The following is a 23973-nucleotide window of genomic DNA, read 5'->3' as shown; positions in this document are numbered from 1 at the left end:
AAAAGCTCAGTGAATTAATTAGGGGTGTCCTGATTTGATATCGGATATCGGTCCAATATCAGCCTGAAAACAAATATCGAATTAAAATTTCCGATTTTTTTTTTTTTTACAATTTATGTTTTTATTTATTTTATTCAATTGTAGAATACTGTAAATGTTATGTTGAGGGTAAAGATGTATGTAACCAAATGGTTAATAAAAAATGGCTGACTATTGTCCTCTGTTTGAGTAACATCACATTCCACACTACAAAATAAGTCATTATTAAAAAGTATGATTCATTCTTAGATCTGGGATAAACAATTAATATAGCGACAATTTTTTACAGTTCGATTCCATTTGACTCGATTCAATTATCTCCCCATTAATTGAATTATTTAACATTACAATATATGTTTATTGCTCTTCAACTCAAAATTCCAAAATGAAGTTCAAGGAAGAATATAAAATTACTAAATGCATTCAGAGTCAGAGGTAACATTCAATAAAAAAAATAAAAAGGCAGTGGGAGCCAGCAGCCTGTCATGGTGTCCTTCCTGAACCAACAGAATTTAAGATTTATGTTATAAACACATGTGACTACCTTACTGAAAAAGTGCATCTTTTTAATTCTTCATTCACATGAAAATAACTTAAAATAATACACTGCCACTCATTTTTCTTAAACTGAAAATGTCAAATGCTAATACAGAAAGTGCTTTTCAAACAAAAAATAAACTTTCCTTTTACCTTAAGAGTTATGTGTGTGTGTGTGTGTGTGCGTGAGCTCCTACTGCTGCCAAGGACGAAGGTTACGCAGAACAGCTACCTTCGACGAACGAGTGCGCGCTTTCACTGCCTTGTACTTTTGAAACATGGAGGAGCCACTCGAGTTAGTTATTCTCTGGCGCCGCCATCCTTGTTTTGGTCGGACAACGCATCGGCGTGCATAGTTTGCGTCAACGTATTTTTTGCATCGCTGAAGTTGAAATGTTGTCCCGGCCCTATTCATGCTTATATCGGATCAATATCGGTATCCATCGGTATCATATCGGAAATGAAAAAGTTGCATCGGGACATCCCTAGAATTAATGTAGCTTCCTGTTTTCTAGCATTAAACACACAACATGACTAACCTGCTAACTAAAAATCAGTATTTAGACAGTAGGGTTTCCTTTGATGAGCTAAACTACAAGATCTGTTTGTTATTAATCCAATACCATAATTAATTATTTTAAAGGGTTTTTTTCTCACTATTTGTTTAAAATGGTATTTAAATTGTAAGGACACCTTAAACCCACTTTTTTCTCCCCAAAACAAATGTATTTGAGTATCAAGTGTTGCTTTTGATTGATTCTGGTCCAACTCTCAACATTTTAGTCAAAGTATTTCAATTTGGTCTGTTTTGTTGTAAAATGTCAGAGTGACTGCCCTCCATGGGTTGAAACCCAGTTATTACGACTGACTTTTGCTATTGTCTGAGAACAAGATTCTGTGACTTAATTTGCCCATTGTTGACTGTTGCCCATTGTTGGCTCCGCCCCTTCTCTAGGAACTATCACCTGTGGACTCTGCAATCTGTGGTGAGTATGTTGGGTTGTGAGAATTGTGAATAAAGAGCTATAGTAATTATTGAGTAGCGAGTTAGCATAGCATAGATTGTTCTTTGAAGATTTTATAGTATAGACTGGGCGTGCCTTAACTGCTCCAGGAGCCCCGCCCATAATCAAGGCTAGTGGCAGGTCAGATAGTTACTCTTTAAATATTTTTCCAATGTAAATGTAGTTGTCATTGGAGGAAACAGCATTCACAACCAGATTCTTTTATGGCAGTTTGTTTGCTTCCATTATCAACACGCAATGTTTGTCATTCATTGGTCCATAGAACAATGAGGTAGAAATGAGACTCTTTCATTAGTCAAGACAACCCTCTTTATCAATCATCTTAAGATATATAACTAGTAATTACTAGATATTAACTCTTTCGTAACCATTAAAACACATTCAAATTAGATGAACCTTCAAACTCCCAAGGATCTACAGATATAAGTGGTAATAGAAGCAATACATGAATACATAAAGGTTTTATTTGACTTTAACAATAGGATTATTTTAGTTCTTCAGAACTTCAGATACAAACATGAATATTTAGTCTTTTTTTGTTTGTTTTTACGCTCTTTTTGTAACAGGAATTTCTATTTTTTTATTAAATGGGAAAAAACACAAAATATGTAACATTAAAAAAAAAGACTTACTAAGTGAAATATTTAAGAATTTTACAAACATGCAGAATTGACACTACGGTTCTATATCAGTCTCTCAACTCACCAAGATCATCTTCATTGTATTTAAGTTGTTTATTGGCAGGTATTTTCAGAGTAAAAGCATAGATTGCTATTAATTTTCCTTGCATTTTGAAAGGACATTTATTGATTTCAGTTATCATGTCAAAAGCATTAGAACGTATTAGGATGACAGCTTATCAAAGGACGTGTATTATAATGGGAGCTAATGGGGCCAAAAAGTACAGCCGATAATAATATCCCATATATACATATTTTGCATGAGAGGACATAATGCCATTTAAAATATAAAAAAAATAAATTAATAAAAGGGGAAAAATTGTAAATACTTAAAAGGACTATTTTTGGTCTTAAAGGTGAACATGCACATACATCAATCAATATATTTGCTTCATTTTTTAGTAATAACTTTGGTAATCTTCTGATAGTTCATATGGAAAACAAAGATTTCTTTTATTTGATGAACACTGTCTCGGATTGACATTTATGGCTTTAAATGTTCACATTTTTGCTTTTCCCACTGATGCCATTTATTGCCAATGAGTCGATAAAAGCTCTGGTCGCCTGAAATAGGCTTATTGAATTATTCATTATGTTGGAAATAAATTCATGAATGTGTCCAAGTATACCACGTACAATTCTAATGACCTGCTTGCATTTCTAATATCTACTCAGCTCAGTGAACGAGGACAGCTGGTGAATTCAGCCATTGGAAACATCCACCGTCGCTGAAGTTGGATCAGGGTCATTTCAACAAATATTCAGGACATCGACACACTTTTTTTTTTTTACCAATTGTTCTGTGATTATTCAAGTCACACTGTAATTTTTTAGCTTGATTGGATGAATACTTTTTGAGATATGGACAATTTAGTGAGGGATGAATGCGTCGAATTTTCTTCCATTTTCATCTTCCAATATCTCAGGAACTACATCACATATGAAACTGAAATGTGGTACAGTAATACAGCTCCACCTACTCTCTCAGAATATATAAAATGTTTTGCTATACATCCTATCTGGTGGACATAGCCTCAAAATTGAGAAAAAGTTAGTGTGTGTTTGGGTCTGGAACATGTTTGGTTCTTCAGTAAACAACTTAGCATATGTCTCAGCTCCATGTAATTAGATGAGCTTAGAGCTATGAACATAGACTGTTCACATCACTAATGATTAGTCACATTTATCCACTGGTTCTTGGGTGACATGCTATTGAAATCCAAATTGGCCCATAACTGCATGTGGGAATGTAAGAAAAAAAAAATCTAATCTCTGTTTAACTCATAGTATAAAGGCAGTGATGTTGCGAGGTACGCGTCCTGCGTCCCTGATGCATAACAATCTAAAAGGACGCAGTAAATCCACTATCCATGCATCCCAGGGACGCACCTCATTTTTCCCATGAAAAACGACACATTGTGAACAACAAGCTATGTTTAAAATCACAGTAACCGTCAGCGAATCCCTTTATGCATTAACTCAGCGCAGACACGATCCCCTTGAGTACATGCTAGTTTAGCCGCTACAACAACAACTAGCCATTTAACGCAGATTTCATTTCTAAATGTTTCCTGGGACCACTTATTAAGTGCACCGCCCTCCCCCCTGAAAGCTCGTTTCGTGTAGAGCAGCGATGCTCTGTGAAAACGTGATCATCTTAAATCATCTTCACCTGCTCAGTGTTCAAACTGTTGTGTCTGGTTAACTAAGAATAACTCAGTCCGTGTTGTTAGTTCTTTTTATTCCAGCCTTTTGTCCGTGTCTATAGCTACACATTCACAGTCAGCAAGCTACCTCAAGTACAAACGTTTCAGTGGGAACTTTCGATTTACAAAAAAAAAGTCAGTTGGAACAACGTTATTAGAATATTACATTCGAACAACATCTCATCAGAGCTACAGAAGATAGGATCATTTAAATTAGGTTCATTTAAACTAAGTTGATCAAAACTTAATCATTAAACCTGATCAGATTCAGTAAACCATTGATCCCTGAGAGGAAATCAGGTGATATTAATGCTGTTCTCATACATCTTTATATGACATATAAATAATCAAAAAGGATCAGTCAGAATAAATCCATGTCACTACAATTTATATCTACCTTTTAATTGTATCTCCCTTATTTATTTTGTTTCCTCAGGATTTAAAAACTATTATTTTCTTTAAAAAATGAAAAATATTTCTTAAAAAACAGAATTAAAAAAATTAAAGTGGAAAAAACAGAATTTAGGAAAAAATAAAACAAAATCTGGAAAAAAAAATAAAACGGATTTTATAGGGCCCTAAGTCAAAGATAGAAACTTCTTAGTAGTAAGCAGTGATGTTGCTAGGTACGATACATTGTAAACATCAACTTATATTTAAAATCACAGTAACTAGCAAAAGAAACCTAGCCGTCAGTGGACCCCTTTACATATTAACTCAGTGCAGACATGATCACCTTGAGTACATGCTAGTTTAGCCGCTACAACAACAATCAGCCAGTTTATTAGCTGCTTATAATACACCACAATCATATCTGATTTTATTTTTCTAACCCTAACAGACTTTTTACTGCATTAGTTAAGTTACATTTTGTGCATTAAGTTTCATAGTGATTGACTCAGTTCATTTCATTTAGTTGATGTTCAGACAAGAAGATTTTGGTGACAATTTATTTTTTGACTCTGTCATGGTGATGAGAATGTTTTGTTTGTGTTAAAATCAGCATTTTTATTGATCATTTATTTTTGTACAACAGACACCATTTTGTTTCCATTTGAATTTTAGTAATTTATTTTGGTGCTCTTTTATGTTGCTACAAAAGTGCAATATAACCTGCCACTGTGCAATAAACTTTTCAGATTTGAAATTGTATTTGTTTAATTTCAGATACATTTTGAACATAAGTGAATATATCTGCTAATTAAGAGATTCTGACACTACAATTTAAGAAATAGAAAGAAAGAATTTTTTTTTTTTATTGGGGACCCATTGAATTTCCCATGGACCCACTCAAATCACCACCTGCGGGTCCCGCATTTAAAACCTATTAACATCACTGTAAAGGTTATTCATTATTGGGATATGAAACCATTTTTTCCCAACTTTGGGTTATTTCATGAATCACAAATATTAAAAATCTTTACTTGAAGTTTTATACATAAGGCTGACATTACGCTATCATTATCTGTCATTAGCATAAATAAAGTGTCATTAAGGCTGTCATTTAGTGTCATTCGCTAAATTATGACACATTTTGTTAAATTATGACACCTTTGGAGCTATTTTTGGGTTAGATGGAGGGATGTGAGGGGTTAGATAGGGTTAGGGTTAAGTTTGAGTTTACTCCTAATTAGGGTTAGGGGTTAGGGTAATGAACGACACTTAATGACAGCCTTCATGACACCTTATTCATGCTAATGACAGGTGTTATGTAATAATAATGACAGCGTAATGTCAGCATCTTTACATTGTAGGTTGTCTCTAGCTGTGTGTTATTATTATTAAAATAATCCATCATATTTGACATGCATTGAATAATAAAGCATAAACAGAAATATAATCAATAAACTATTTGATTTTCAGGTCATTTAAGGCTGAGTTAAACATGCTACAGAGCTTTTGTCCAAAGCTTAATGCAGCATCATGCTACACGTCTGCACACAAAGGTGCAAAGTGGCATGTGTAACATTTACTACACATACACAGTAATGACAGGGTGAGAGGAACGGGGTGATAACCCCGCAGGATGACGTCGCCCGTCGTTGTTCCAACCTGACATTTTGCTGTGACACCAGCTGTCACACCTCAAATTACAGAACAGCAGGAAGTAGCGTGAGGGAAACGTTACGGATTCTCAGCTACACTATGTGATCACATGGGACTTCATACCTGAGACTAGGAGTGGAATATGTGCACCAAAACTCATATCTCAATAGAGTAAAAAATAGAACTAATCGATTTTTTTTTTTAACTCTAACCCCAACAGTCTTGTAGTAGCCTAGTGGCTTGTTTAGAGGAATGTTTAATTTAGTACACACTCAGAAATCCATCTACAGTAACTTTGTTTTTCATGCTGTTCTGAAAAGTAGCGAAAGCAGCGACTCTTAAAATTAGTATTTTAATACAAAATACACTAGAATATTTGCATTTCCTGAAGAAATTGCAAGTGAGGATGCAGGTGCTGGCCCTCGTCACTTACCATTAGCTAGCTTTAGCATTAACCTAGCATTAGCTAGCTTTAGCATTAGCCAAATATTAGCCTAAAATTAACACTACCCTAGCATTAGCATTAGCACTAACCTAATATTAGCATTAGCCTAGCATTAGCATTAGGTTGAAATGGGTTGAAAAAGGTTGACCCAGCGTTCTCCCTACTTTTGTTTCGTTTGGCCAGGGTCTCCAGTTCCTTTTGTTATTTTTGATTCTGTTGCTACTTTTTAAGAACTTAGTGTTAATAAATACTATGAAAATCGTTTTTGCATGGCGCCCTGTTTATGTTGCGGCCCCTCAAGCCATGAGATACACAATACATCATAGAGAGTTAAAAAACAGGGTTGAAAAGGTTGAAAAAGGTTAAAAAAAGGTTGAAATGGGTTGAACATATTAGCTGAACATGTTAAAGGTTGAATGGTTTATAATTTCTTTGCAAAGATTTTTGGGTAAAAAGTGGAGCAGCTCCTGTAGCTTAACAAGCTATCCACTATTCACAAAAAATGTAATAACGCAAAAAGTTTAAAGGTAATAAATTAAATACGGACAAGTATAAATCTTGGGAACTTTCTGAACGTTTTGATCGCTTAATTGTCAAAATCGAAAAAAACGTAGAGTAGGAGTAAACGACCGACAGAAGAAAAAACAGATATATTGCCCAGTCCTACCTGAGAGTCTGATATGGACACTCTCTTGCACTCCACTGTGGGCTTGCGGGCCACTCTAGGAGAGACGTGTGTGTACCCTCCCCCAGGTCCAGAGGAGAGGTACGTCCCTCTCTCCTGCAGTGACAGCTTCCTTCCTGTCAGATGAGGCCGAACGGGCCGGGTCTTCTTGGCTTTGGCCCCGTCCTGCTGAGAGCCGTTCACACCTGGGTCGCCTGAGTCCTTCGTGGTCATGGCGGCCATGATGTCGGCGAGGCCCCTGGTTGGTGTGGGCGAGCCGGGGTCCAGCCTCTCACAGCCGGGGTCGCTGCTCATAGCCATGACGGCTGGGGATGAGGGAGGTGGGTGGGAGCAGATGGCAGTGGGAGGACTGTGGGATGCCCACCAGCATCAAGTTGAACTGGGCCAGCCTGTGGTGGGAATGTTCATGAAAAACACACAAAGAAAAACTCATGTGAGGAGGAGAAACACAGAAAGTTACACAACTCAAAGTGATCAGCAGCACGTTACAATCACAATACAGAGCTCGAAACATTTACCTGATTTTTATTTACATACTGTTCATTAAAATGTCTGTACATGAGTGTTTATCAGATGCTAATGCCACATTTCATCTTTAAAGAAGCAGAAGTACAACTTGTATTTGGAGCTGTATTATTTTATCATTTTCTACCAGATAAGACAAAGTTTAGGCGTCATATCAATAAATCCAAGATAATTTGCTTAAAAAAATATACATATAAAAGTTTGAAACACTCTCTTACTGACATTTTTTGGAAAAGCTTCACGCACTGCATTGTGGGATGTTCAGTCACGTAGACCAAGGGTTCTCAATCTTGGGGTCAGGACCCCATTTGAGTCCTCGAGACACTGGGAGGGGGTCACCAGATGCCTGCACATTTTTCTACAACTACAGCAAACTTGCCATATTTTAACCTATTTTCATCACTTTTTCTTGCCATATTTTGGTCCTTTTATTGTATTTTTGCTACATTTCTCCAATTGATGCCACTTCTCCATCAAATGTCAAGGCCTTTTCTGCACATTTTTTCACTTTCAAGACATTTTCAGCCCTTAAAAACTCTTTCCACCACTTTTCCACCTAATGTTGCATATGTCGACCCACTATTGTCACTTTTAACATCATTTCACCATATTGCTGGTTTATTTTTGCCAATTTAATCTAATTGTTCCATTATTGATACTTTTAACCAGGGATGTGTATGGGCAAGGATGTTGCAATACGATACGTATCTCAATACTTGGGTCACAATACGATATATCACGATATTCTACCCAGTTATCAAAATTAAACGTAGAGATGAAAAATCAAGTTGCTGTATATGTTCATCAGAACACATATTGATCATTCAGAGGACAAATTGACATCATATTTATTATTTATTATTAGTGTTTTTGCACATTTTCACTGGAAAAAAAGAAAATACAGTGTTAGACGCTGCCATCATAAAATGAAGTGCAACAAGTTTCTTTTCAATGAAACTACTGTGTAGAAGTCTCAAAGTAACCATGACAACATGATGACGGCATTGGAACAACTGCAAGTGAGAACATTAGGATAAATCACACTGAGTTACTGATAATGTATACATAAAAAAGAAAAAATTAGAATTGATCCAATGGTGTCAGTTTAAACACTGATCTGAACAGAGTCTATGAAAATAAAATGTCTGTGCATACATAAATATTGCAGGCATTACACACTGCCATCATAAAATCAAGTGCATCAAAAAACCATTGGAACACATTGAAAGCATTTGCAACCACTGAAATATTGCATAAATACACAAAAATATAGGTTAAATATATTAAAAAATATATTTTTTTAATTAATTTTTTTTTAAAAAAATAGATTTTTTAAAAACAATTTTAAATAAAAAAGTCGATTAAAAAAATTAATTTAAAATCAACACCCAAAAAATTGCGATATATCTTGAAACAGATTTTTTTTCACACCCCTACTTTTAACCCATTTTATTTCCAATTAAAACGAGGATTTTCATTTTTAAGATGACTACATACTATAATAAACTTCCTGGATAACAGTGGATATTATTCAGATCAATAAATAAATGCATTTATCTCAGATTCAGGCCCTAAAAAGTTCTCCCCTTTATTCCCCCTTATAGATGGCTTCATGACTAAAACACAAAGAAACAACGTCATAAGAATAACATTAAAGGGGACATATCATGGTTTTAAATCCTTCCTTTTTACATATAAATCACACAGTTGTGGTCTATATAAAGTGGAACTGCAATGCTTGGGTCTGAATTCCTGATTATTATAGCTCCACCCCTTTTCTACCCCTTTTCTGATGTGCTTCTAAGAGCAACTCGTTGTGGTGCGGTCTCTTTAAATGCAAATGAGACACTTCATACCCCGCCCCCTCTCCAGGTTCAACTCCACCCTGCTCGGCCATTTTTGTAGTTTGATAGAAGAGATACGGCTACTGTATGTAGCGGCGCAGAGAAAGTTTATTCACACGTTATTTACACAATGTCAACAACAGAAGACTTGTCCATCCAGCTTTACATGTTGGAGCCAGAGTCTGACCCGGCGGAGCGAGATGAAAATGAAGATGATGAACCTGCAGAACCCTAACAAGTGCGCTAACACAAGCACCGAGCTAACGCTAGCGCCAAGCTAACATCACGAAATGCATTTTAATACAGTCTTTTCGGAGACAAAAACGGCAAAATGAAATGACTAATGAAAACTTTAGACTTAAATTAAACCACGTAGGCCATATCATCAAGGATCTAAATGAGCACACAGCGCTAACATATGAAGACGGTGCAACTGCTAATGCTAACAAAACAATGACAGGGACGTCTTATCATCACACTTTTTAGCGTTATTTACAGCTTACCGAAGTGCTCTGTTTGTCGTCTCCAAAGATAGAAGGAATTGAACCCTCAATCAGACAAAGTCTTTCAGCAAATCCTTCTTTATACTGGTGGAGGTTGATGAAGCAGTCATCCTTGAAGTGCTGCGCGCACACAAAAATGACCTTACCCACAGATGTGGGTACATTTATGTGAAATATAAAACTCAACCAGGCACTTTGAAAAGGTTCTGATGCTGGGAGACGGTGTAATGAAGCGTGTGGGTTACTACATCCAACAACCCAACATTTCGACTTATCCTCTCGTAACTTCTGCATCCTGGAGCTTGGACTACAAAATAAAAGCGAGAAATAAAAATCGTGGAGTCGATGTCCTAATTTGGCAGTTCCGCTGAAGTTATTGTTCAAAAAACGTACTAGAGAATCAAAAAATCGCAACAGATTGAAAAATATGACCAAAACAGAATATAAAGATATCAACGGAGAACCTGAAGAGATTAATTTGAACTTTTCTGTGCTTCTAAACAATCTAAAAATACATCAAAATGCATTGAAGGGCTAAAAAAGTGGATTTAGCATGATATGTCCCCTTTAAAGTTTAAGCCTGGATACTGTTGCATGAAGATGGGACTAAAATGATTAATCTTGGAAAAAACAAAATGCAAAATGACAAATTACTGATGTGACTGTTTCCAACATGACAAACGCCTACAGTCCATGAACATATAGATGTGAAAAGGGTAATTGTGACACAACAGCTGCAGGACATTGTCTGTGAAAGCAAACCGTTATGGATTAAATCAGTGAAAGCAAAGTGAAGTGGCAGAAAACGACACAAAAGAACATGAGCAGCATCTGTTTTGATAGATACATAAATAAATAAATAAATAAATACATAAATACGGTAGTTGTCTGGATGTTCATCCAACGCTGATCAAACAAAAGGAGAGAAATGTTTCAAAGTGATTTCTCAGTGTGGGGAGGCAAGGTTTTTCTTTCTATTGCTAAATAGTTTTAACTATTGGGGGGTGAGACCTGCAGACATTCGTATGACTTACAACCTTCAACCTTTTAAAAACCATGTGATCGATGTGTTGGAGAGAATGGTGCAACATGACACCAGCTGTGAGGCTGTGACTAATCATAAATATATTGTGTTACTACACCTAGAAGGTTTCAAACTCTTGCTAGATTTACAACATTGTGAGCTGCAACTTTAAAAAAAACTGCCTCTGAAAACACAACATTAAAGGGACACTTTTTCTTTATTACCTCCACCTATAGGAGGTCATATTATCCCTGGTGTCTATTTATTTGTTTGTTTGTCTGTTAGCAGAATTACATCAGAACTACTCAACAGATTTGGACAAAATATTAACCAAAGATAGACCTTACACCATGAAAGACTCCTTTAAAGGTCCATATCATGCTATTTTTCACCCATCTCATTTGTTCTAAGAACCCCAAAAACATAGTATTTGAGGTTTATTTTCCCAAACTCGCCTGTTTTCCAGAGGTTTAACCTCTGAAAAGTCACTTTCTGAGCAACTCTACACAAACATTCATGAGTGGGCGTGTCTATAGACGGGACACTGACTTCCTCCTCCCCGCACAGTGAAGTAGGACCAGAGGACGGCCCGCCCTCCTCCCACCCACTCCGTAGATGAGCTCATGCTGCTTTATACACACGAGACAGAGCGTGGGGGCGGGGCGTTTGCCGGTACAACATAGACTGTAGAAAATACATACATAGCACTGCGCGAAGGACGCTGAAATGCTCACCTTCGTGGGAGTGTCTGTTTACATGTCAATCACGACAGAGAGCTCCCTGGAGGCGTGGCTTCTCCAGCTCAGTGAAAATTGTCACGTCAAATTTGTCATCAAAGTGGGAACGTGTCATCAAATTGGAGCGAGATGTAAGAAAGGAGCAAATCACTCTCTAACTAACGATTGAGGGAATCAATGAAATAAACACTTTCGACATGAAGCCCTAATAGAACTTTGATGTTTAAAGCACAGAAAAGCTGATTTAGTGTAACATGGACCCTTTAAGTTTAGAAAGGAATCCAGATTAATAAACTGATTCTGTATTAGTCTATCTATGATCATTCGTGAAATTTCAAAAACTCATATCTCGGTTCACAATTGACCGCTCTTTATGAAATTTGACACCGTTAGTGTAGGTCAGGTTGTTTCCTCAATTACCTCACAGAGTTTCTGGATCAGATCTGAAATTTCACGCATTTCATCGCAATTTTTCCATGAGTAATGGTGATGTTATTTTCATCAAGGAGATCATATTTTCACCAGTTTATGTCAAAAGTACTTTTTTGACAACATTTTAACCAAAGATAGACCTTAGGCCATGGAAACTTCTTTTGGAAAAGATCCAGATGAATATACTGATTCTGGATCAGTATGAAAAATGGAAAAATCTCTTTCCCTCATTAGCCAAATTTCAAAAACTCATATGTTTTGGCTCAGTTTTGTCAAGTTGTTCTGAATCAGATCTGGATTACCTATTTCAGCACAATTTTACAAAAACATAGGGTTGCCCATACAGATGGACCTACTGTATGGGTATTAATTAGGATATACATTTCTTCCAGGCCTTTACAGTGTGAATGATCATGGTGCCATGATCAGCATCATTGATCCAGATTACTGACTATATCTGACAAAAGAGGAGATTTGGTTATTTACGGAGGTTTACGCTCTCACAAACAGAAACAAGCAAAAAGTCACACACAGTACAGGACAGGAAAGATTTACCACCACAAACTCAGGTTTGTTCAGGCAGAAAAGAATTCACTCACTATTTTACAAATCACAATTCAATAGTTTTATATTTTAGCTGTCAAAAAGTTAACACATTTTATCACATCATTTCTCCTTTAAGATGATGTATACAGTGGTACAGTGTTATGAGAGCAAACTACCTGGTAATATATTGCACATACCCTAAAGCACTGGGTGTATATTGTATGTATCCCAAATCAGGGGTTCTTAACTGGTCTCACCCTGTGACCCACATTTTGCCACAGTCATTAAATCACAATCTTTTTCTTTTAGAATTCAACCACCAAATTTAGTTTTTCAAAAATAGCTGTTCAAAACACATCATATAATCTTTTTTAAAACATAAATCTATAAGTTTTCCTGTGCAATTCACATGCATTTCACAGCATGCCTGTCAAAAGACATGTTTCTTTCAAAATAAAAGACAAGTCCAACATGAGAGACATTAAAGGTGCAGTCCATGACTCTCAGATCCCTCCCTCCACGCTGCTCTCTTGCCCTGCCTCCAAACTTTCCAAAGTCCCTCCCTCAGAGGAGCTAACAAGCTAACGTTAGCCAGACAGCAACATCACAGTAATATAACACGCTCTGTTAAAAGCATATTACTGCAACGCTTCTCTCTCTCAATGTGCACACAAAGCAGCAGCAGCAGCAACACAGTGTCACTTACAGCAGCCCACACAGAGGCTGCTGCGCGCACATGAACAACACAAGCTAGTGTAACAATTACAAATCAAACATAATGTCAATCAAGCAGCAGTAATTACCAGGAGCAGCAGGGGGCGGGGCTCAATTAGTCTGTTTTTTTCACACAAACTACTAGTTTGATGTAAAGCTGTCCTTACATAGTGACAGCTTTAGCAAATATGACAAAAAGGTACTTTCATAAGAGTTGCAGACTGCACCTTTAAGTATTTAAGTATTTTTGACCAGCTGTCCAGGACCCACCCAGTACAGGTCCGCGAACCACTTTGGGGTCCAGACCCACCAGTTGAGAATCGCTGCCCTAAGGTAATGAGTTGTGCTCACAGGTTTGTGTTGATCTCCTTTAAATGACTTTTAAATGTTATAAAAGTGGGGGTCTCCTTCACAGAAGCTGAGGGGTCTTATTTATTTATTTATTTTTTAATTAAATTGAATTTTCTACACCTTCATGCTGCATGACCCAAATCTAATGAACTCCTTCATCTAGCTATTTCTCATAAACAGTGACCAAACACAACACAAGGTATTCCTAATCATTTTGCACAAATTCTGAATAAAAACACACCCTCAGGGTAAAAACAATCTACCTATGGTGTTTTCTGTGAAGGTCATTATATGCTGCTCATCTACAGCATGTGCTGATGTGAAAAATACACACAAATACACAATGGATAAAAGGCTAAAGCACTAGTGCACATCTCTCTGTGTGATGAAATGTTCAGTAAGATTTGCCCGTTTTGCATCTCCTTTCAGCTCTAATGAAACCCAGTGAGCGGCTGATTGGCTCAGGCAGGAAAAATCAAAGCATGGAGCAGCGTGTGTATTAGGGACGCACAAGGTCCAAGCACGGAGCCAAACACTCACATAAATGGGCCATGCCATGCTATTCTTAAAGTGGCCAAGAAAGGCAGGGCTTCCAATTCAAAAATAACACAGTGTTCTACTTTGGCTGAGTGTCACAGTCAATGCCAACGTACAAAATGTAAAGTTTGTAGAAAGAGCAGCATTCATTCATACCAGAGAATGTCTTTGGTTTGACTTTTTTTATCCAAATTGTGTGTTCAATGTTTTTTTGTCTTTGTGGTTTTGTTGTTTTGTCAGTTTTTAGTCATTATGTGTGTTTTTCTGTAATTTTGTGTATTTTTCTGTAATTTTCTGCATTTTTGATGTACACATTTATGATTTGTGTGTTTTTGGGGTCACTTTCTGTATTTATTGTTGTTGTTTTCTGTGTTTTCCTGTCATTTTGTGTAATTTTCTTGACAGTTTGTGTGTCTTTGGAGCTATTCTGTAAAGTGTTGATAATACATATCAATGTATCTTCTCATTGTTTTATAGTTAACATCCTAGCTGCAGGGCTCTGCTTAGGGGAGCTTTGTGTCTAGCTCAGGTCATTAGGTCATCACAGTGCAGAGCAGGGACACATACTTTCTGTTTCTGTCTGTTGTATGTCTTCTTGTAGTATCAGCACATTTAGTCGGAGCATAACACTCTGACATATGTTTTTGCCATTGTACATATGCTTTGGCCATGATTTAACAATAACATAACACTAGTGGCTGATTTACGATAACATAAACACTTGGGATGTAACGATTCACTCAACTCCTGATACGATTCGATTCACGATACTGGGTTCACGATACGATTCTCTCACGATTTATTTTACAAAATGGGACTGTCGACAAATATTCCTTAATTTTCCTTTTACATATAATTGTCAAAAGAATCCCTTGATAAACTATTCAAAACAATGCAATTTAACCAAAAATAAATCTTGAATGAAATAAATAAAGGAATAATACAAATGAAGAACAAGCCTATTAATTTAAATTCTGGTTCTATAGTAAACAATGCAAAACTAGATAATGGTTCCTTTTCTTTTTAAAAGTGCAACTGAAAATGTATTTTGTGCCTTAACAATTGGCCTTAAAAAAAAAAAAACAGTCTGCGCTGTATTTACGTCAGATATTAGTTTGGACCAGCAGAAAACGCTGGTAACCCAGTGGTCGGTTGGCATGCAGATATCCTTGCAGTGAAGAAGAGAAGCTATGCTAGAGCTAATAGAAAAACGTGACTTAATATTACAGATGTTCTTTCGGTGCTAAAGGGGTAAGGAATCATTTATGAACATGTCTAAGGTAGAAAGAAAGTAGCAGCAGATTCCGCCTGCTGCCTACACTTTTAGACGAGAAGGATATATAGCGCCCTCTGCTGTTTAAAAAAGTACTGCGATTAAGAGTATCGATGTGAATTGTGATAGCTATGAATCGATTTTTAACTGCCTTACAATTAATCGTTACATCCCTAATAAACATTATTACCTTCTACCTTTTGCTTAGTATCCTGAGACATCACCATATGTGGAAACCAGCATACAACCCTGCTTTTGTCTCTACATATAGGTTCTCCTTTTAAGCCAGAAATAACAAACCTACAGACAGTCAGTTTATTCCAGACAGACGGTCAACAGATTTCAACACACTTCTAACTGTAAATCCTCAGACTACAGGCAGGAACAGAAATGACATCTCCGGCGCCGAAGAGTCCTCAATGATACATGTATCTTATGTGTCCATCAAATCTTTATTAAAACTGTACAATACAAATATCAATAATCTCTCCTGTTTCTCAATCCAATTCCAGATTAAAAGAACCCGGTTAGATACACACGAGAAATCTAACAGTGTTGTGTCTGTCTTTGTTGTCATTTTGTGTATTTTTGGAATTTTTGGTTTGTTTTTGTGCATGTTGCTGTTGACTTGTTTGTTTTGGAAGTGATTGTGTGTATTATGTTGGGCTTTATATTCCTTCCATCTTTTTAAAAATACAATTTTTGGGAATTTGTTTTAGGGGCTGCACAAAATTAGACTGAGGGCCACATGTGGCCCCTGGACCGCCAGTTGCCCTAGTCTGATTTACAGCATCCACACAGGAAGTTGTACACAGAATTACACCATCTACAGGAGGAAATGACAGTTGTTGTTTAACAGATGTTGCACCAGTGATTGTAACTGGTACTAATTACAACACAACTTCCTGAATTAATCCTTTCTACAACAAGAAATATTGAGCACACTGACACTATGTATGTATCGCACTTTTATAACCACACATTTTCTTTAAAAACACACAAGACGACAGTACAAATATACCAAAAAATAGTAGAACAGGAATAAAATACACAAAATTTAAGTTACTTAAAAAACACAAAAGAGAATCAGAAAACAGAAAACTATATAAAACAACAAATAAAATACATAAAATGACAGCAATACATATGTGCAAAAAATATAAGAAAAGACGAAAAATACACAAAATGAGAGACTACAGAAATACGTAAAAAATTATAGAGAACAAAAACAAAAACACGTAAAATGAGAACAGTAATACACAATATGAGCCAAAAATATATAGTGTGACAACAAAATACACCAAACAAACTGAAAATTACACAAAATGAGCAAAAATTTACAAAATTACACCAAAAATTAACAAAAAACAACTAAAATAATGAGTCACAAAAAAACACAAAAAATTACAGCAGAAATACACACAAAAAAATGAAAATACATAAAACAACAACAAAAATAAACAAAATTACTCCCAAAACACAAAAATACACAAAATTATCGTAAAAATACACAAAATTATCGTAAAAATATACAAAATAACAATGAAAATACGCAGAATGACTCACCAAAACACAAACCTTTTGTTTTTTCCTGTATTAATGCTCAGATTGGTGGTTATTCTAAACTCTGACATGAATGTTAATATCATGTTCGTGTGATAAAAGCTGCCCATGTCTGGGTGTGAAGCCAAAAACAAACAGAAAGACTGAGTGTTGTATGTGCACACAGCAGCCAGGCACATACTGACAAGCACTCAGTCATGCATCACATGCACAGCCCAATGACACAATAACACAGCACAGGAACATTATGGAAATACCACAGCATGTAACATTTCTATAATCCATGTGAACTTATCAGAGCTAAAGTTCTGATCATATACAGTAACCTTCATCGTTTTGTTTAGACCTTCACTGCAGATAAAGAACAAAGAAGTTCATGTGAAGCCCTGCTTTTATAATGCTCCCTCACATTTTCTCTATTATCTAACGACATTTTCTTTTCCTTTGCTTATCTGTGAGTGTTTATGAAAGTGGTTATTTCAGACCATTTCCTAACGCTGTGTGCAATTAGTAATAAATGTCAAATGACTGACGCTTCAGTTTGGAATCATGCATTTAAAATTGTTCAGTGGACTTCTTAGAAAACCCCTTTTTCTTCTCCTTTATCTCCTTCTCGCTCGTGTTTTTCAGAGGTGGGTGTAACAATTTATGAATATAATATTTAGCACAGCATTTAGCTGAAGAAGAGCAAAGCTTCTGTGTGATTAAAATGTGCCGCTGATTAGAAACTGCTATATTACAAAGCCTTGTATGTGTACTAAAAGTGTGGCAATCAGGGTTGGGGTCAATTACATTTTTTAATTACTATTCCGTCTTCAATTATCCATGTTCAATTACAATTCAACTATGATTACTTTGACGAGCATTTTTTTCGAATTACAACAACAATTAAAGCTGCAGCAGCGTTGAACGAACGATCGCAACCACACGCAAATACCTCGACCAGAGTGCAAAAAACGGAAAAAGGGGAAATAACTTGCGCGCTTCTCATTTTCAAACTCCATCAAGGTATTGATAACCTGAAGCCACACACCAAATTTGGTTATCGCATTTTAAACGGTTTCTGAGAAAAGCTTTAACTCAGATGGATGTACGGAGCTCAAACCTATACCCCCCTTCACACTTTGTGGCAGGGGATAATTATTTGAACTCAACGAATCATAAATGTTAAAAAACAATAGTTTTTCCTAATAAATAAATGACAGGAACACGACCGCTGCTCGCGGAATTCTAAGGATTGTGGGAAATTTAGTATTTTACTGGACACTACTACGCTGTGGTGCGCTGTAGTATCAGCTGAATTTAGAGCATGTTGATCAGCTGCTTTTCTTACACAATGACTTGTGTTCCTTCATCCATCCACCTTTTATTTAAAAACCCAAATTCCACAAGTTCCAATATTGTAGGTTTCATGTTTTTAAAACAAGTTTCTTGTGGGATTTATGCAGCTCATTCAGGATTTTCTTTGGATTTTCTTTTTATTACTGAATAACAGAACTTTTGTGTTAGATCAGATTGAATAAGCTGAAAAAACTAACATTTTTCTTGTAATATGATTATTGTTGGATTTAATGATTTGACATAAATTTAAGAGATACATTTGTTTGGTTACTTTAATTAATGGATATCGACAAGGAATGTCACGGTATTGACGATATGGCGATACTGCGGTATTACAAGTGCCTCGATATCGTCGTGGTTATGTCACGGTATAAAATAATGAGCCTTTGCACTGAAAATTAAGTTTTTAGTTTGACTACAGTGGAACGTTTCAGAGTACAATGGCGTGCAACAGTGAGGGATTTAAAATTATTCCTAACCTTAAATGCAGACTTGTTCATCTTTCTCAAGAAAAAAAACCTAAAATTAAGATAAACAGAATAAAGCAGTTTGCACTACTTTTGATTTGCTTGGCTGTATTTTTTTTTTTAATCATTATTCAAAATACTGTCTAAATAGTAAACAGACAACTTCACAAAAATATGCAGTAATATATGTAATTATTGTTTTATATAATTTTTTCTGGAGGGAAGCCAAGTGCATCAAATCTTGTGTTTATTGTAATAGTGTTTCTTGTATTATTGTATTTGTAATTTGTTAAAAACGAGAGTAAAATTTAAAAATCTAAATTCTCATTATTGTTAGCATTGCTGCAAACTGTGTGCTTTCCTGTAAAACCGTGAGCTATCCCAAAATATCGCAATAAATATCGTACCGTGAGGTGAGGTTACTACCGTGATTTTACCGAACAGTGAAATTTAGATATCGTTATATGCCTAATACCAACACATACTTGTTTAAAAGTATGAAGTAGCCACAAAATGAGGAATAAAAGAAGCAGCATCAAAAACTGTGAATCGTAATTGAATCAAATCGTGAGGTTCCTTAGATGTCACACCCCAAATATGTACAGGCGACTGTTAAGAGACAGGAACCAAACTATTTACATTTTACAGATGTCAACTGGCTCCATCAAATAATCATTTTTCTGATGCAGACAGAGTCCAAGGCTAACATTTGAACTGTACCTGTTTCTATCTTACCCACGCACACACACATACAGCAGAGGGCGAAGCTAATCCCTGCATCTATCCTGACAGACGCCATGATTCAAGTTCCACCAACAAACACTGTCTTTATCTGTGGAAGTGCAGTTTGTGCAGAGATGGAGAGATTAGAGGGCTCAGCTGTAAACGTGGTTCTATGTCCTCTTTTAAAGCTGCACTGGGTTTCCTCACATTGAGCAGCGTTGCCCGACATCCACAAATACATTCAGACAGAAATAAAACAGTCTTTTTGTTTGCATATTACAATAAAAACCAATGCACAGTGAACTGTCTGTCAGAGCCATTAATTGTCATTGTGCAAGGGGGAAAAACTGTACTGGAACACAGAATAGAGCCTACATTATATTGACAGAGAGCATGCTGGGATCACATGGCGTTATTGTTTCCCCTTCATGAACCAAGGGCAGAATAACACATGCTACAGTGTCACACAATTACTGTAGAAAGCTTCCTTACATGCAAGCAGTTGGAAAATAACCACAAAACACACTTATCTAAAGACAATGCAGAGTGCAACAATGCTGAGTGCATGGCTTTTACACAGTTTAACTCATTCAGTGCCAGCATTTTGAATCATCTTTAAGGATACACAGAATATACCGTACTATGTACAATCTGAGTTCTGACACCAGATTCTGAAAGATTAAAGTCTCTAATTTCATCAGAAAAAATAATTCTGTTCCTGGCTTGTTTCGTTCTCCCATAATTAACAGTTGAATTGAGGCAATTTCACACAAATCTTCAGTTTCATTTTTTATTTTTTTTTTTCTCTTGTCTGCACATGCTGTCAAAGGTCAACATTACAAGAATCATTACGAGACAGCAACGCATGTTTTGTTATTGCAATAAAATAAATTGATTTATTTTATTGCTTAATTGTGACCATCACCAGCCCTCCCTAAGGAAGGGTAAGAAATCTTTTATTATAGGGAGGATATAAAAAGGCAGAGCAGTGTTACACCTAAGTGGAGAGGGAGGGGGAGCGGGAGGGGTTAAGGGAGCAGGGAGGAAAGACTCAAGATAGGAAATGAAAAGGGTGGGGAAGAATAGATTGTTATACAGTGAGGGTGAGATGTGAAGTTGTAGAATATATTGTGCTTATTATGTTGTGTAATCAAGCCAGTATAGTGACAATTGTGAAGCTTAGCTATAATGGTGGTGGCTGTGGACAGGGGGAATGAGTGAGTGGTAGGACCTAAAGGTATTTGGGGTTAACGTGTCTAAAGTTAAGCCCAGTATGAGTTTTATCCCACATCCCAAGGCGCACCAGTGCATCATATACCAGTATATGTGCAAAAACCGCTACCGCAAACCCAGGAACTGCCCCGGGCCCGCAGATGCAGCCAGGCCTGCAGAAAGAGTGGGGGCCAGGGAGCCCCAGGCCACCACCTTACGGCCGAGCAACCCCCCAGACGCCCCCAAGATCCCAGGCCGAGAGGCAGCCACCGCCCCCCACACACACATAGAGGAAGGCCCAAGCAGCCGAGCACCCAGCGCATCCCGCCACCGACCCCAACCCCCAACCCCAAGGCCCCCGCCAGCATCCCGCCCTAGACAGCCCCCCCCACCACCCCCACGAAAGGGCCCAGCCACACCGCAAAGCCCGGCTCACAGGGTGCCGCACAAGCCGGGGCCACCCAGCGCCGCACCCGCAGGCATGGCAGGGCGCGGCCCGCACCACCAGCCCTGGAAGACCCCCGCCAGGACCGTCCCAGCCAGCCAGTCAGGCCCGCCGGACCCCAGGGGCACCACCGCAGAACAGGAAACCCCCAAGGGGGGCGCCCCCCCACCCCAGTCCACGAACATGCCACAACCCAGCAAGACCGCACAGCCCCAGACGGTGCAAGAACAGCAGCCCAGGCCCCGCCCCCTACCAGACAGCGCAAGCCACGGGGCAATGCCTACCACCCCCCCATTCCCCAATGGAGAGGCACTTCCCTATCCCCTGAGTGAATGTATGTGTTTAGTGAATGTATGAAGTGCTATTAAATAAGGGTGGATGGAGGGGAGCGGAGCCCCCCAAGGGTTGGGTATGTGAGTGTGGTGCAACAAGTGGGTGAGCCAGACCAGCTGGGAGTGTGTGATGTGAAGTGTCCATGTCAGAGGCCGGTGCGGTAGGAGCCCGGCCCATCTGCATGGCGGGCCACCTGAGAGGGTAGATGGCGCAGACGGGCACGCGGCACTGCGGGCCCCAGGGACGCGCCGAGCAGCACAACCGGAGACCCCCCACGGCACCCCCCCGAACCATGCCGGCCATACGAAGCTGTTTCAGAGCAAAAAGCTGAGTAAACAGACTTTTTCTAAAAAAAAAAACCTTTTCTTTTTTTTTTTTTGCTTTATTGAAATCTATAACATCTGAACACTGGTTTCCTTCTATCAAAAAAAATAACAACAACACAGAGACAAGGCTTTGCATGGCAAAATGATTATTATTATGCTATCTGGCTCACAGTTGAATGTTTTTCTTACTGTATTTTGTATCTGCAATGGTGATGATGGGCCAAAAGGCTCAGTATTTCACCATGTGTGAAACCTAAAGAGAAATATGATCTCACTAAATGCTTCACATTCTCCATAATGCACGAGTGACCGCTACACACTCAAGATCAAGTCTGTATTTCAATTTTATTTTCATAAAATTACGACTTTATTCTCAAAATGTTACGATAATATTGAAACATTATGACTTTTATCTCATTAATATATTATTGTTTTTAAGATACGACTTCATTCTCATAAAATTACAACTTTATTCTCAAAATATTACGACTGTATTCTCGTACTGCCCAGATTGTATTTCTATTTTAAAGTGGTCCTAATAGGTTATCGTACATTGACAACACTGAGGTGGAGAAAATCAGTCTGCTATCACGCGACCAAAAACAAAACTCTAGAATAAACAGAACCCAACATGACAGATTTCAGACAATAATCCAGTCACTTGTTAAAAAAGCATTTGTGGTGTTGTTACCTCCACTGCGGAGATCATATTTTAACCATTTTAAGTCAAAAGTACTTCACAGACTCCGACAAACTTGTCGGACCAAAAGATGGCAACGCCGGAGAGTAGCTAACATGAGTGGCTCCTTCGAGTTTGAAAAGTGCAAGGCAGTGAAGGCACGCGCTCGTTCGTCAAAGGTAGCTGTTCTCCATAACCCTCGTCCGAACGGCTACGCATCAACGCGACAAGGAGGAAACACCCGCCGTGACATTAGCGACAGCAGCAGCTATTTTTTGGAAAGAATGAGGATGCTCATACATTTGGATCTACTGTTTGGTTATTAATGGGAAGAGAAATGTCTTCCAAGCCTTGAAAGGATGATTAATAATTGTACTACAATCAGGATCATTGATCCTGATATCTGCCAATATCTGGTAAAGAGGAGATTTGGAGCTTGATGGAGGTTAAAAGCTCTGAGTGCTCTCGCTAGAAGATAAACTGTTAAAGAAATGCACATGTAAAGTGGAATCTCATGTCAGAATGAAAGAAAAATACAAATGTGCTTTTAAAACATATTAAATCTTTACTTTCTATGTAGCATCATCATGCACCCAACCAGAAGAAACCATTTAAGGTTGATTAAATGGGAGGACTAACTGTGTGTTTTAGTGAAATATAATCTAATTACCTTTAAGATCAAACAGACCAAATGTTTTTCAATGATTTATGGTCAAATTAAAGTCAGATCATTAGATTTACAGGCTTAAATGTTTAGCCAGAGAAAAGCAGCAACAAGAATGTAGTTTCATAACTTTAAAAAAAAAAAACAATTTTTACAGCTAAACGCTACCAAAGGCTTTTGTCCCCATTGTTAAATCAACAGTCCTATTTATTGTAGACACCCGCTATGATTTAAAATGAAAGCTCTACTGTCAAAAAGGCTCTTCCTTTCTGCTCGTACTCTAAAAACCACCTCAGGTCACCTTCTTCTGTCGTCTTCCATCTCACTCAGACAAAGAAGAGGCCACAACTGGAGTGCGTGAGAACAGGGAACTTCAAAGGAGCAACAACGGATCACACTTTAAGTCTTTTTGTACAACGGAACATGTCATTTCTGACATTTTTAAAGGAAAATTTGAACTCTTTGAAGCACATGAGAGAAAAATAGAAACTTTAACTGTTGAATGAAGAAAAAGGTTTGAACGAAGGCTCTTTGCTGATCCAGTAGTTTGTTGTTGTTGTTTTGTCTTCTT

General features: G+C 37.6%; 1 protein-coding gene across 3 annotated transcripts in view; it reads right to left on the bottom strand.

Annotated features, from left to right (window-relative positions):
- Positions 1 to 23973, bottom strand: part of LOC114476186 (calcium/calmodulin-dependent protein kinase kinase 1-like) — a 134190-nt gene that overhangs the window by 78415 nt on the left and 31802 nt on the right. For all 3 annotated transcript variants that reach the window (XR_003675542.1, XM_028467524.1, XM_028467525.1), the window contains exon 2: positions 7146 to 7552. Coding sequence is in view for 2 of the 3 variants with exons in the window: in XM_028467524.1 (XP_028323325.1) it covers positions 7146 to 7463 (318 nt within the window). In the remaining variant the exon portion in view is untranslated. The remainder of the gene's footprint in view (positions 1 to 7145; positions 7553 to 23973) is intronic.

The sequence above is a fragment of the Gouania willdenowi genome, chromosome 14 (genome assembly GCF_900634775.1).
Source record: "Gouania willdenowi chromosome 14, fGouWil2.1, whole genome shotgun sequence".
Lineage (NCBI taxonomy): Eukaryota > Metazoa > Chordata > Actinopteri > Blenniiformes > Gobiesocidae > Gouania > Gouania willdenowi.
This window is presented reverse-complemented; position numbering and strand designations above follow the sequence as displayed.